Source organism: Manis javanica, chromosome 10 (assembly GCF_040802235.1).
Source record: "Manis javanica isolate MJ-LG chromosome 10, MJ_LKY, whole genome shotgun sequence".
Classification (NCBI taxonomy): Eukaryota; Metazoa; Chordata; class Mammalia; order Pholidota; family Manidae; genus Manis; species Manis javanica.
This window is the reverse complement of record NC_133165.1, coordinates 41,998,641-42,010,872: the sequence shown is the minus strand read 5'-3', so window position 1 is coordinate 42,010,872 and position 12,232 is coordinate 41,998,641. Positions and strand designations below refer to the sequence as shown.

The window sequence follows — 12,232 nt, the reverse complement described above, 5'->3', positions numbered from 1 at the left end:
CAGGGCACCGTTCTTGAACCAGGTTACATCATGCAAAAAGTTGAAGGTTCTTTTACTTTCCTATTAAATAGTTTACCACAAATTTGTAGTGCAGTGATTCTGGAATAAAACAAGGGTGAGTATGACACTTTTTATCCTTTACTTAAATTTATGTATAAAATCTATTAAGTTGATATCTATAATCATAAAGCACTGAAGACATGAAGCAATTAACCAAGTTGGCTGGTCACCAAGCTCACACAGAATGTAATTAGTTACTATCAAAGGCCAGTGAGAATCTGCTCTTAGAAACCTGGGCCCAAATGATTTTTGTGAAAAGCTTTCCCCCTTTTTCTTTACTTTTTCCTATGTACTTTCTAGGTGCTAATCCAGGTAACACACACTTACTTTTCCTGGGAATATACAGTTCTTTTAGTCATTGTACATTATGTTTGTTGAATAAAATGTGCATATCAACCTTCTACAAAAACTGTCTTAATTTCTTCCATACGTTTAAGTTACTGATATTTTTGTATATGTCTCATATTGGTTGAATTAAGATATGACTTGCCTTAAGTAGAGGCTTATATTTCTTTTAAATCAGCATCTGTACTATAACCAGAGTTGTTCTCTCAACAATAAAGTGCTGGTATTTTATGTGTTATATAATTCTTACCAGTAAAGTTTCATGATCCATCCCTATTCCAAACAGACTGCCTTTTGGTTCTTCATTTTAGGAGAATACACATTACTAATCTCATCTTACAAAAGTTTACTTATTAAGTCACAAGCATCATTACATACTTAAAAATGAAACATTGGAGACATTGCTGTTAAGAATAAGAGAAAGATGTTTGCTATCACTATAGTTTCATTGATCTGGAAGTTTTACCCATGGTCTTCAACCAGGATGAAGGCAGGGCTGAGGACATGAACTCAAGCTGGAAGGCTTGGATTTGGTTTTGAATTTTGACTGCCACTTTTTTTTTTGAATTTTTGACTCTTTGGCCTTGGCAAATCTCTCATATATAACTCATCTGGGAGATGGGGTAATAGTACCTGATTCAAGGGATTATTGTGAGGGGTTTAATGACTTAGAATACTACTTAAGTGCTAAGAGCTCAAGTGATAGCTGCTATTTGTAGGTGACCTTTCTATGTAGAAAACCCAGAGAACTGATCTTGAAACTTAGCAAATTTCACTAAAATGTACAAAATGACTTTTCTATATCCCATTACTAGCCAGTTAGCAAATACAGCAGGAAAAATTTATTCATGGTAGAAACAAATATTAAGCATCTAGAAGTAAAAAAATTCCTAGGATTTACGTGAAAAAAAAAAAAACTAAGTGAGAAACGAAAGAATAGATAAAGCCAGGCCCCATGCTCAAAAGTCACATGCACTTGGGTTTTAATGTCTCTGCCAGCTCAGAATACTTAACAATGTTATCTTTGAATTTGTGTTTTCAGAAGTCTGATAGAACAGTGGTAGATTTGGAGCCTCAGCTCACACAATCCTGCCTCCCATCTCCCATCCTGCCCCACCCCCATGAGCTCTTTGTCACCCTGTCGCCACTTTAGCCAGGCCCTAGGTGCTCAGGAATGGCTGGGGCTTGATGTGCCTGTCTATATAGCATCTTGGGACAGGGCATGATGGTGTATCTGGTGGTTAAATGTTAGCATGAGGTACGCCATCTTAACACTCTCCACTTTTGTGAAGGATGGAAAATTTCCACTTGAGCTCAAGCCGTAAGAATATCCTGCTTGGTCCCTATCAACCCAACTTTTAAAAGTTACCTCTCTAGCAACCCCTAGCAACAGTAACCATATAATTTCCTGCCTCCCAAAGAACCTCCTCCCTCTGCCCTGTATCTACCCCAGCTTGTAAGTGGACAGGGGCTTCAGCCCTTTCCTGGAGAAGCCGTCCGCAGGTTTATCTCTGGTAAACCTATGTTGTCGAGCCTGCCTCTTCTGTTTTCTTAACTAACCTAAAACCTTACAGTTAGCTGGCTGGGAGCTGCATCAGCCAGTAAGGGTGAGGACAAGCCTTGCCCACCCTGCATGCTCCTTGGAGAATAGGTTGGATCCAGGGTTGAGCAAGGGAAAAAACAAGGAGTGAGAAACATCTTTTTGGTCTGAAATCAAAGTAAAATACTTCCAGACTAATGGACATATCCCAATAGAACATAGGAGTCAGTTTGACGGGATTCCCACTGGCCAAATCTTGGGCAATTTGAATAAAAAACTACAGAGATTATTTGATTGTGAAGAAAAATATTGAATGAATAGTTTGTTTTTTAAACTATATCATATATATACATATCCCGTTTTGAGGAAAAACTACAGTTGACACCCAATTGATAGAAAACCTTCACAGTAAAATAATAGCTACTAAATGTAGAAAAAAATAACAGGATTTAAAAAATCATAAGTTTTATCCCGAACCAGATGGTTTCACTGGTGTATTCTACCATTTAAGGAGTTAACATAATCCTCAAACTCTTAAAAACTGAAGAGAAAGAAATACTTCCAAACTCATTCTTAAAGCCAGCATTTTCCTGATGAGTATAGATGCAAAAATACTCAACAAAATTTTAGCAAACCTAAAACTGAAGGAACAAAACAGCAACAGACACTCCAAGAGGGGACTAATGGTTACCAAATGGGAGGGGTGGTGGAGGGCGGAGTGAGAAGGGGATTGTGGAGTATCATGATTGGTGCACATGGTGTGTGTGGGATCATGGGGAAGAGAGTGTAGCTCAGAGAAGACAAATAGGGACACTGGCATCTTACTATTCTGATGGACAGTGACTGCAATGGGGCATGGGGGAGACTCGATAATAGGGGTGAATGTAGTAACCACATTGTTTCTCTTGTAAAACCTTCCTAGCAGTGTGTATCAATGATACCTTAATAAAAAAGAAAAAACAGTTCACATGCCAATTGACTTTTATGAAAGACTTAAATGCTTTTCTTTTTCTTTTTTGGCTGTCTTGCCAATGGGTCTTGTGCTGTGTACCTGGTGCCCGTGGCGGCTGCACTGGCCGAGCTGGCTGGGGGGCTACCGCGGCCTGGGATCACTGAGCTGCGAGCCCCCGGACGTCATTCCCGGGGCAACTAGGGAAGGGAGTCTAGTAGAGCCGCCCACGCCACTCAATGAACAGATCCCGCCGCTCTCTCTGTATAGGGGACGGCCTTTGTCTTCCTCACATGTCTGAAGGCAGAATGGGAAAGCACCTTTCCTCATGTCTGAACGCAACATGGGAAAGCACCAGCTTGAGAACAACTGGTGCAGTCCTTGGAAGTTATCTGCCCACAAAAACGTATCTTGTCCTCCAAGACGAGCCAAGATGCCTCACTCTGAAAATAGGGAGACCTTGAGGACGTGTGAACATACCGCCCCTGCTTACTATGCAGCTTCTAAGAAAATCAACAAAGTGCTCTGGCCTGCACCCCCCCTCCCCCGAGAAGGGAAAGATGAGTATAGCACTTGGCTGAGGTCCGAGAAAGGCAGTATAAAAGGTGCTGTGCCACATCGGGGCTGCAGCCATTGTCTGTGTTGTCTGTGATATTTGTTCTCTCATGTCACCCAAGAAAACGTGCAGCACACTACACTCTCCTCATGGGAAATTTTCTCAGCAAGCTCCGCTCCCGGAAGTCGGCCTCCGTTTCGGAGGCGAGGAACCTGCAGAGAGGGCATGGCCGCCGCCCACCTGCCTGCCCTGCCTTCCTCGCAAGCCCCACCCGCCCCTCCCCGCCGGCTCCGTGGGCCCGCCGCGGTCCCGTCCACCCTTCAGTCCCCTCTCCTTTCCTCCGATCCCCCCGGAGGCCCTCCCGCTGGTAAGATACGCCGACCCTCCCCAGACGGAGGACCTGACTTTGAAACCTTTTTTTTCCCTAAGTCCTAAGTGGATTCTGTGCCTGCCTCCCTTTAGCCTTTGCTATGAGATGTGCTGCCAGAACTGTTCCCTTCTTTCAGTTCTTAAAGCTCTGAACTTTACTACAGTATAGGTTTAGCAGAATACTTGGTAAGTCACTTAAAATATCCCTATTTCAGGTAAAAATATCTTCTGTCTTTAAAGCATAGTACTATATAATATGCTTTGTTACTTTTTTTTTCTTTGCACCAATAGATTGTATCAGCTGAGCTCCAAGAGCTGTACACAGGAAACCTCCTTGATGGATATAACTTGACTGATAAAGATGATTAGATTTAAAAGACTGGTTTTTTTTTCCACTTAGTCCCAGTAGCTGAGTGATACAACAAAATTCAAAACTTCGGTGACAACACTAGATTCTTTGTAAGTACATTTATTTGAAAAGGTGAATGTTCAGGTTTTTAAAATGTTTTACTTTGGGTATATATTTCTGATGACTTAGCATGAAAGATTGAAGGATTCTTGTAAAATTTTCCCTGCATGTCCTTACACACACTTTTCTTCCTCTGTAGTTACTTGTGTGGGCAGGTTTTCAATTTCCCCCTCAAAGTTGTTGAATCCATTGTAGAGACAGCTGTTAAGCAGCTGCCACTTTCTGCCCTTAGATGTAATGGGGGAAAGTGGCCATAAAAATGCTGTTTTGTGTATCTGAGAGTCTTAAGCCCTCTGGAAATAACTGAACCCACATGGTTCTTTAGTAATTGAAATTTTCTGTCATTCTTCTAAGCTGCTTTGATTCCATAATGTGTCTCACATTCTCCACAGGGACTGTGGGACTTTACCACACCGGTTTGTCATTAACACCTTGAAGATGATACCCAATCCAGCAAGCCCAGTATTCCCATGTGGGGGTGCTGCCCACGGTGTGCTGGAATGGGGGTCACAAGAAGCCTGTGCCGTCTCCTCGTAATCCTGGAGTGGTGTGCAGGCCCTCGACAGTGAAGATTGCTCCTCCTGGGAGCAACCTGGCTCATTTTCCAATGTGAGCATTGCTGGAGGAAACAACTCCCAGTGTGTCCACTTTATTCTCCTACAGTTGCTCATCTGACAGAATAACTGTAACTCAAAGGAAAGGAGGAAGCTGCTTATATGAAGGAGAAATCTCAAGTTCTAGTTATTGAGCAGTTTTTAATTTTGAGGGTTTTGCCTTAGACTGTAGCTTTCACAGCTAAGGGCAATTTGTGTGAGGGTATAAATTACCCTTTTGCTTGTTGGTTAGCTTCTGATTTCCAGTGACTGAAGTCCATGCTATGTAGCATGATAATCAGAGTATCTTAATGCTAGAATCCTGTTTTCTGTTACAGAGCAACACAGACCACCAGCTCAACACTGTCGTCACCATCAAATAATGTCCCAGCCATGTTCGAGGCTCTTCTGAGGGCCCTCGAACAGAAGAAGAAAAGGACAGTGGAGGAGGAGGACGACCAACTATCTGCTGATGGTCAGGAAAATAAAAGAAGGTAATATGCCCTGCAGAGTACTAAATGTGCCTCCCACATGGGCTTCTGGGATTTGTTGAGAGATCACTCCCAAAAAGAATCAGAGGCCACCTCCTGTGTGTGAGCAGTAGGTCCCCTTCTTTGGCTTTCATGGAAGAGCTTGGTAACAAGAGCTTTAGTGCTATGCCTTTCATTAGGCACAGGTTACATACATTTTGTAATATACCTTTTCCATAAGTACTAGAGAAAAGCCGACAGTTATTGGCCACATTAGATTCATACTTTCAATATAAATGTGTTACATTTTATTTTGAGAGAATGCTGAAAGTCTTCCCCTTGTGGTGTTCAGTTATTTGGGTGACCATCAGCTTAGGTGTCATATTTGTGCAGAAGAAAATACTTAGCAAAGAACAGTGAAGACTGGAGTATGGTAGATTTATGAGTAATGAGAGTAAAACCAGTTTCATTATTTGGTTTTTGAAAATGTAATGAAAATAGAGTAAGCAGCCTGTTTCCTCAATGGAAACAGAGGATGTTGAAGGTGCTGAGTAAGCTGCAGAACTGCTTGTGGCTTTCCAAGGAGTCAGTTAAGGATTCCACTCATTTTCTTGTAATTTGACAAATTACAAGACCCACCATGTGCCGGAGCCTACTCCAGGCACTGCGGATAGAGCAGTGAGCAAAACAAAGTTCTCATGGGACTTGATAATAAATCAAACAAGGTAATTATAGATTGTAAGTATATAAAGATTTTTAAAAAGCAGTGATATAAAAGGTAATGAGAAAGGGACAGTTCTGTATATAAGGTGGTCAAGGAAACATGGTCTGAGGTGACGGTGGGCCCTACCTTTGAAAAATAGAACAATTGTCCTCATCAATTAGATCAGTGGCCATCTTTGGTACTGTAGATGGCAAAATTAGGTAAGGAAATACTAATAAATGCAAGTGCATTCATGTAACATTGGAAGATCAGGTAATGACTACTAGAGATATGATTTACAAGTGAGCAGTCTGAGCTCATGTCAGCCAACTAAGCAGGAGTGGCAGGGGGATATGGCATGTGGAGTTCAGAGAGAAAATAACTATTATTATGGTTAAAACAGATTTTTCATGTTCTCCAGGTTGGTAATTTTTCTAGACCCCAGTGAGCCTGTAACTGAGGGCTCTGTATTATCTTTCCCATAATTGGAATAAGCAATGATTATGTGCACCATGCACAAGACCTTATGTGTGATATGTGAAGCTCTTCTCTTACAGAGTGAACTAAATGAGAGCACTGTGGGATATGCGTAGGTTGGTTGCTAAAGTGTTTTTTTGTTTTTAATTTATGGATGGTAGGATATTACATTTGTTATTGAAGTGCTTTGGTGAGAAGTTAACAAATAATCAGTATACCTGAATAGTTCAAAGGTTCTTGAAGCATTTTTATACTTTTTTTATTGGATCAAGATAGTCCTAAAATAAATTTACCTTCCTGAGTCTTTTGAGATTTGAAGCAACCTTTTCTTGTCTAGCATGAGCCTGTGTTCCATAGAAAGAGTATAAGATCCCAGGAATATGAGAGTATGCTTTAAAGAAAGTCATATCATCTAATTGAGGGTTTGTGATTTGTCACAGGCATCATGACAGCAGTGGGAGTGGACATTCAGCATTTGAGCCTGTGGGGGCCAATGGAATCCCTGCTGCTTTTGTGCCTAAGTGAGAATCCATCTAGGTAAGATTTCCTTTTTGAAAAAAGGTCATTATCAGACTTACTGTCCTGTAAATTTTCCTCTCTGAAATCAGAGAGGAACATTTTGAGTAACTTGCCACAATAACTACTTTGTCTAATTCCTTTTACTATTTTTTATTAATATGCATAAATTATGCTAAGGCTAAGAGGGTTTGTAGATACCTTGAATAACCAAGTATATATAAAAAAAGATCACAAGGTTTATGCAATGGATAAAATGCAACAGTATGGAATTTTTAAAAAATGTTAGATTTCTGCATTTGAGCTTAATTATACTTGAGGAAGAATTGGCTGGGAGGGTAAGAGGCAGAAAATGTGTGTGAAAAGACTTGGGGTAACTTACATTTTTAATTTGAGTCAGCACTGTGATATGGCTGCCAAAAAGCTTAACATGCTCCTACTCTGTGCTGATAGAAGAAGAAGGACTAGGAGGAGGCAGGTCAGTGGTGGTCCTGAATGCCCTGGTCCTGTTGTCCACGGAGGGCTGTGGGTGGGCTGTGCTGCCCTGCAAGAGGAGGCAGACACAGACCGAAACTCACTGCGAGTGAAGCAGCTCAAGATGTCACGGGGTGGTGGTGGTGGGTGAGGGGGTTCTGGAGGTACAGAAGTACTAGCCCAGAGGAGAAAAACCCCAGGGGCCTAAGGAAATGAGGGAGGGAAGGATTGTGGTCTGCAAAAAACTGAAGGACTATCACATGAAAGGAGAACAGTTGGGTTGGGTTGGCTTCAGATGGGACCCATAGGTGAAGTAAATGAAACAGGAAGTATGTTTTTATCCAGTGTAGGTCCAGTGTAGGAATAAACTGGTCTGTGGTTGACATTCATCAGCCAGAATATAGTGATCTGTCTGCACTGTCACAAAGGTCAGATGACTATTTCACAGGAAAGATGTTGAGGGAATTTCTGTTTCAGTTTGAATCTTAGAAAAAGTGGTTGGTTCCTCCTAATTTTTTAAACAGTTTTATTGAGGTGTGATTGACATAAATAAACTGTGCCTCTTTAAAGTGTACAATATGATAAATTTGGCATGTATCTTTATCAGAATTATTGTCCTATAAATTGTCCTCTTTGAAATCAGAGAGGAACATTTTGAGTAACTTGCCACAATAACTATTTTGTCTCAATTTCACACCCATGAAACCATCACCACAGTCAAGATAATGAACATCACCATCACTGCCAGAAGTTTCCCCATGCCCCTTGGTGAAACCTTAAAACCTCCCTCTCACCCTGCGCCTGTTACCAGGCATCCATTGATCCCCATTCTGTCAATATTCATTTGTGTGCATTTCCTAGAGTATATATGAGTAGAATCATAGGTTTAACTTTTAAAATACTTAGCTTTCCCTTTCTGACTTTGTGAGATATATTTAGCTGAACTAACAGTAAAATTAAGAACATTATCCATTTTCATTATGTCAGAATGATTTAGTGACCATGGATGAAGGCTTTAAAGAGTGTTGTTGCCTTTCAGTAGTACATCTGTGTTTTTCCCTTTTATTTCCCTTTCAGGCCTGTGCCTCTGAAGAGAGGACTCAATTCCCAGAGCTTAGATGGCCACTTGAATAAGAGATCCCACACCTCTTCTGTGAGCTCCTTGACAAGCACATACACGTGGCATCCCTATTTCCAGCTGCAATGCCATTACCATTTCCTACAGTTCCACTGGAGGGATCTCTCAGGTACATGCTCCTGGTGGTGTGGAAGAAGTGGGTTCTTTGCATTTATTAGTTGGTTATGCAGTGTTTACTAGCCACCTTCTGTCATATGCTGAGATCACCTCTAAGCTAACAGCAGTTACCAACCCCTGAGTGATCGCTATAGACCAGGGTAACAAAGTAGAAGCCCGGAATGCCTATGTGGAAACCTGATACAGAACAGAGTCATTATTATAGATAAATGGACAAGGATGAATAATTCAAAAAATGGTAATAATTTGATTCAAAAGGTAGATTGAATCTGGATTGCATTGGGTCATAAATTCATCCTGTAGGCACTGGGAATTTAGTGAAAGTTTTTAAAATAAATGGTTATAATTCTTTTTAGAAAGGATGTAGTGTAGACTGGAGAACAGATCAAGTTTTGCTACCAGAATGACTTGGGTTCAAATCTTGGCTTTGACACTTAGTAGCTATAGACTCTTAGGCAGGTAAATGACTTAAGCTCTCTTTTTCTCATCTCTAAAGGACTGTTGTAAAGATTGAAGGTAATGTTTGAAAAGCACCCGTTACAGTGCTTGTCAGTAAGTGGGTACCCAATATATAGGACCTTGAAAAAAGTAATGCATGTGTGGAGGAGATTTTTGAGTGAGAGGAGAAAGAATTTGATATAAGTTTTCATCCATACAGAAGGCTCTTAGAGTAATATAAATGACACGTTAATAATAAATGACAAATATAGGAGATGAAGGCCCCAGCCAAGCCGTTATAGCAATGCAGAGCATAATAGTTCAAAGCTTTACCTGGAGTCTTTATGCTGCACTAGACCCTCTACTGAACACTTTACATACATTTTCTTAAATCAGTGATCATAACAGACCTATGAGATACATAGTCATTGCCCCTTCTTACAATTTTACATCAAATGTCATACATACACCAAAGGAAGGAAAAATATCATAATGGACCTCCATATAGCTCCAGCAGTTAATGATGTTTTGTCAGTCCTGTTCCGTCAACACCCCAACCCCAAATTGGTTTTGCTCTTGTGTTTTAAAGTACAAACATGTTGTTTAACCTGTAGGTACTTCAGTGTATTTTTAAAACTTTTTGAACATTAATAACCACAATACCTCTATTCCTCTGAATAATAATTACTTAATGTTAGTTATTATAACTCCAATTTGCCCTTATTACACTGTCTTATTATAGTTACTTTGAATCAGGGACTCAAAATCAACTCATTGCATTTGGTTCACATGTCTCTTAGACTCTTAATCTGCAATACTACTACTTCCCTTTTTCTTACACTTTTGAAAAAACTGAGTCATTTTGTTCTATAGAATTTACTACATTCTGGATATTGTTTTCATCATCATGGTGTCATTTTAACATGTACTCTATCCCTATTTCCCCCTTAAATGGGCAGTTGGCTCCTGAGGCTTGATTAGTTTCAAGTTTAGTGATTTGGGCAGAGTATTGCATAGGTGGTGCTGTGCACTTCTGATGGCATCACATCGGGAGCACGTGCTTTGCGGTTGCCTCCCTTTTGCAATGTTACTGTTGATCACTGGGCTCAAGTATCAGTCTGATCCTTCCATTTATTGTTCCTATGAGCTTTTCACCTGCTGATTAGGCTTTAGCGGCTATTTATCACCTTTGTCTGTCTCCATTGTGGCAAAATCGTGGTGATCTAATTCTGTCATTCCCACTGCATTTGTTAACTGAAGGTCTGTGTAATTCTCAATAAAAGAACATGCCCTACCTATAGGAATGGCAGGATAAGAAGCAAGCACTGATGCCACAGCTAACTCCAAAGGTGACCAGTGAGGTTCTTGCTGTGTTATCTTTATGAACTGATGAAATTTTATAAACATTTCATGATCCTCAATAAATTGTACCTACTCTTTCTGATGCAACTTTTCCAACTTTGGCCAATGAGAGCCCTTTCAAACTGATTCCTGTATTCTTTTGTTTGATCACAGTAGTCTTTGATAGATAGCTTCATTGCTTTTTTTGCCAGAAACAAAGTATCCATCTTGTACATTTCCAGACTGAAGTTGGCTATTTCTTCAAGTAGCCCTGGTTTCTTGCAGTTGGAAATGCTATTTAGAGACTGTAATTTAGATTCTAAGAGAGTTAAAGATATACATATCCTCTAGGTAGAAGACTCTAAATCACTAGTTCATAATGATACTTCAAATTAATATTAATTACAGAGTTTTTTACATAATTCCTTGATTTTATACTATTATCTATTTTTACACAAATGTTGCTTCATAATTATCTGATCGATCTTAGTATACACAATTTCAAAATAATAATATCAATGTCATTAACAGTAAGGTTTTGAAATCAGTGTAAGAATTATTTGTGATTCATTTATCATTAGTATACATCCCTCTGTGGATATTGGAGATTCCAAAACACAATCAAAATTGTGTTTTAAAGTAACATGAATTTTCTTGGTTACATCACCAACTTGATAAGTTTAGTTAGTTTCATTTGTTCAGTATGTTCTAACCTTTTAGGGATTTTTATGTTTTTCTTTTTGACAAGTTTTGTTTTTATGTAAAATAAAACACTTAAATTGTTCCAAAGACTATACAATAAAACAGGATACACTCAGAGAAGGCCATCCCCACTCCATTTTATTCCCTTTCTCTCCATTTTTGTGACATTGATTATCCTTTCCATTGCTTTTTTTTTTCAAAACTGTATGCAAATCCATGTCTGTCTGTGAACTGCTAACATTTCAGATGGTAGTATATACAGGTTTCAGCCTTTTTTGATTTACTATATACTAGAGATAATAGCAGTATATAGAAATTCATTTTTTTTTTACAACTGCATAGTTACTGCAGTTGTCTATAGATAAGCATTGGGTTGTTTCTGCTATTACACATGGTGCCACAAATAATACTTTAGCTCATATGACACTTCCCACTTTGGTCATTATACTTCTGGGAGTCCCAGGTCAAAGGTTACATGCATGTGCAATTTTGCTAGATATTGTTAGATTTCTCTCCTTAGCATATAGATCATTTAGCATTCTCACCAGCAGTGTATGAGAGGGCCCATTTCTCCATGGTCTTACCACTGGATTAGGTTGTCATAGCTTTGAGTTTTACCAGTTTGACATGTGAGGAACAGTATTTGTGTCTCTTCTGAGTGAGTTGGAGCAGCTTTTCAAACACTCGAGAAAAATAATTCCAAGTGAACTAAGCATTTAAATGTAGAATAGAAACTGTAAAGTATTTGCAAAGAGGTGTTGACCTTAAAAATAAAAGTCAGTTATTTTACCATGAAAAAAAAAAGTATTTGCAAAAACAGGCTTCCTCATGTATGCTCATGAAAGTGTCAATTGGAATAGATTTCTAGAGGGCAGTGTGATGGTAATTAACAACATTAGAGATACATCTGCCCTTTTATCCAGCAGGCTTACTTTAAGGACTTAATGATACATGCATAATCAAAGCCATATAAAA

The 12,232-nt window shown here is 39.5% G+C and overlaps 1 protein-coding gene across 1 annotated transcript in view; it reads left to right on the top strand.

The window, feature by feature from the left end:
• The first annotated feature begins 4,023 nt into the window (after positions 1-4,023).
• The window catches only part of LOC108392739 (nuclear envelope pore membrane protein POM 121C), a 30,540-nt gene continuing 22,331 nt past the window's right edge, over positions 4,024-12,232 (top strand). Inside the window, 6 exon segments of the mRNA XM_073214266.1 lie at positions 4,024-4,278; positions 4,681-4,897; positions 5,220-5,375; positions 6,972-7,068; positions 8,599-8,700; positions 8,702-8,768. Of these exon segments, the coding sequence (XP_073070367.1) occupies positions 5,354-5,375; positions 6,972-7,068; positions 8,599-8,700; positions 8,702-8,768 (288 nt within the window). The 5' untranslated portion in view covers positions 4,024-4,278; positions 4,681-4,897; positions 5,220-5,353.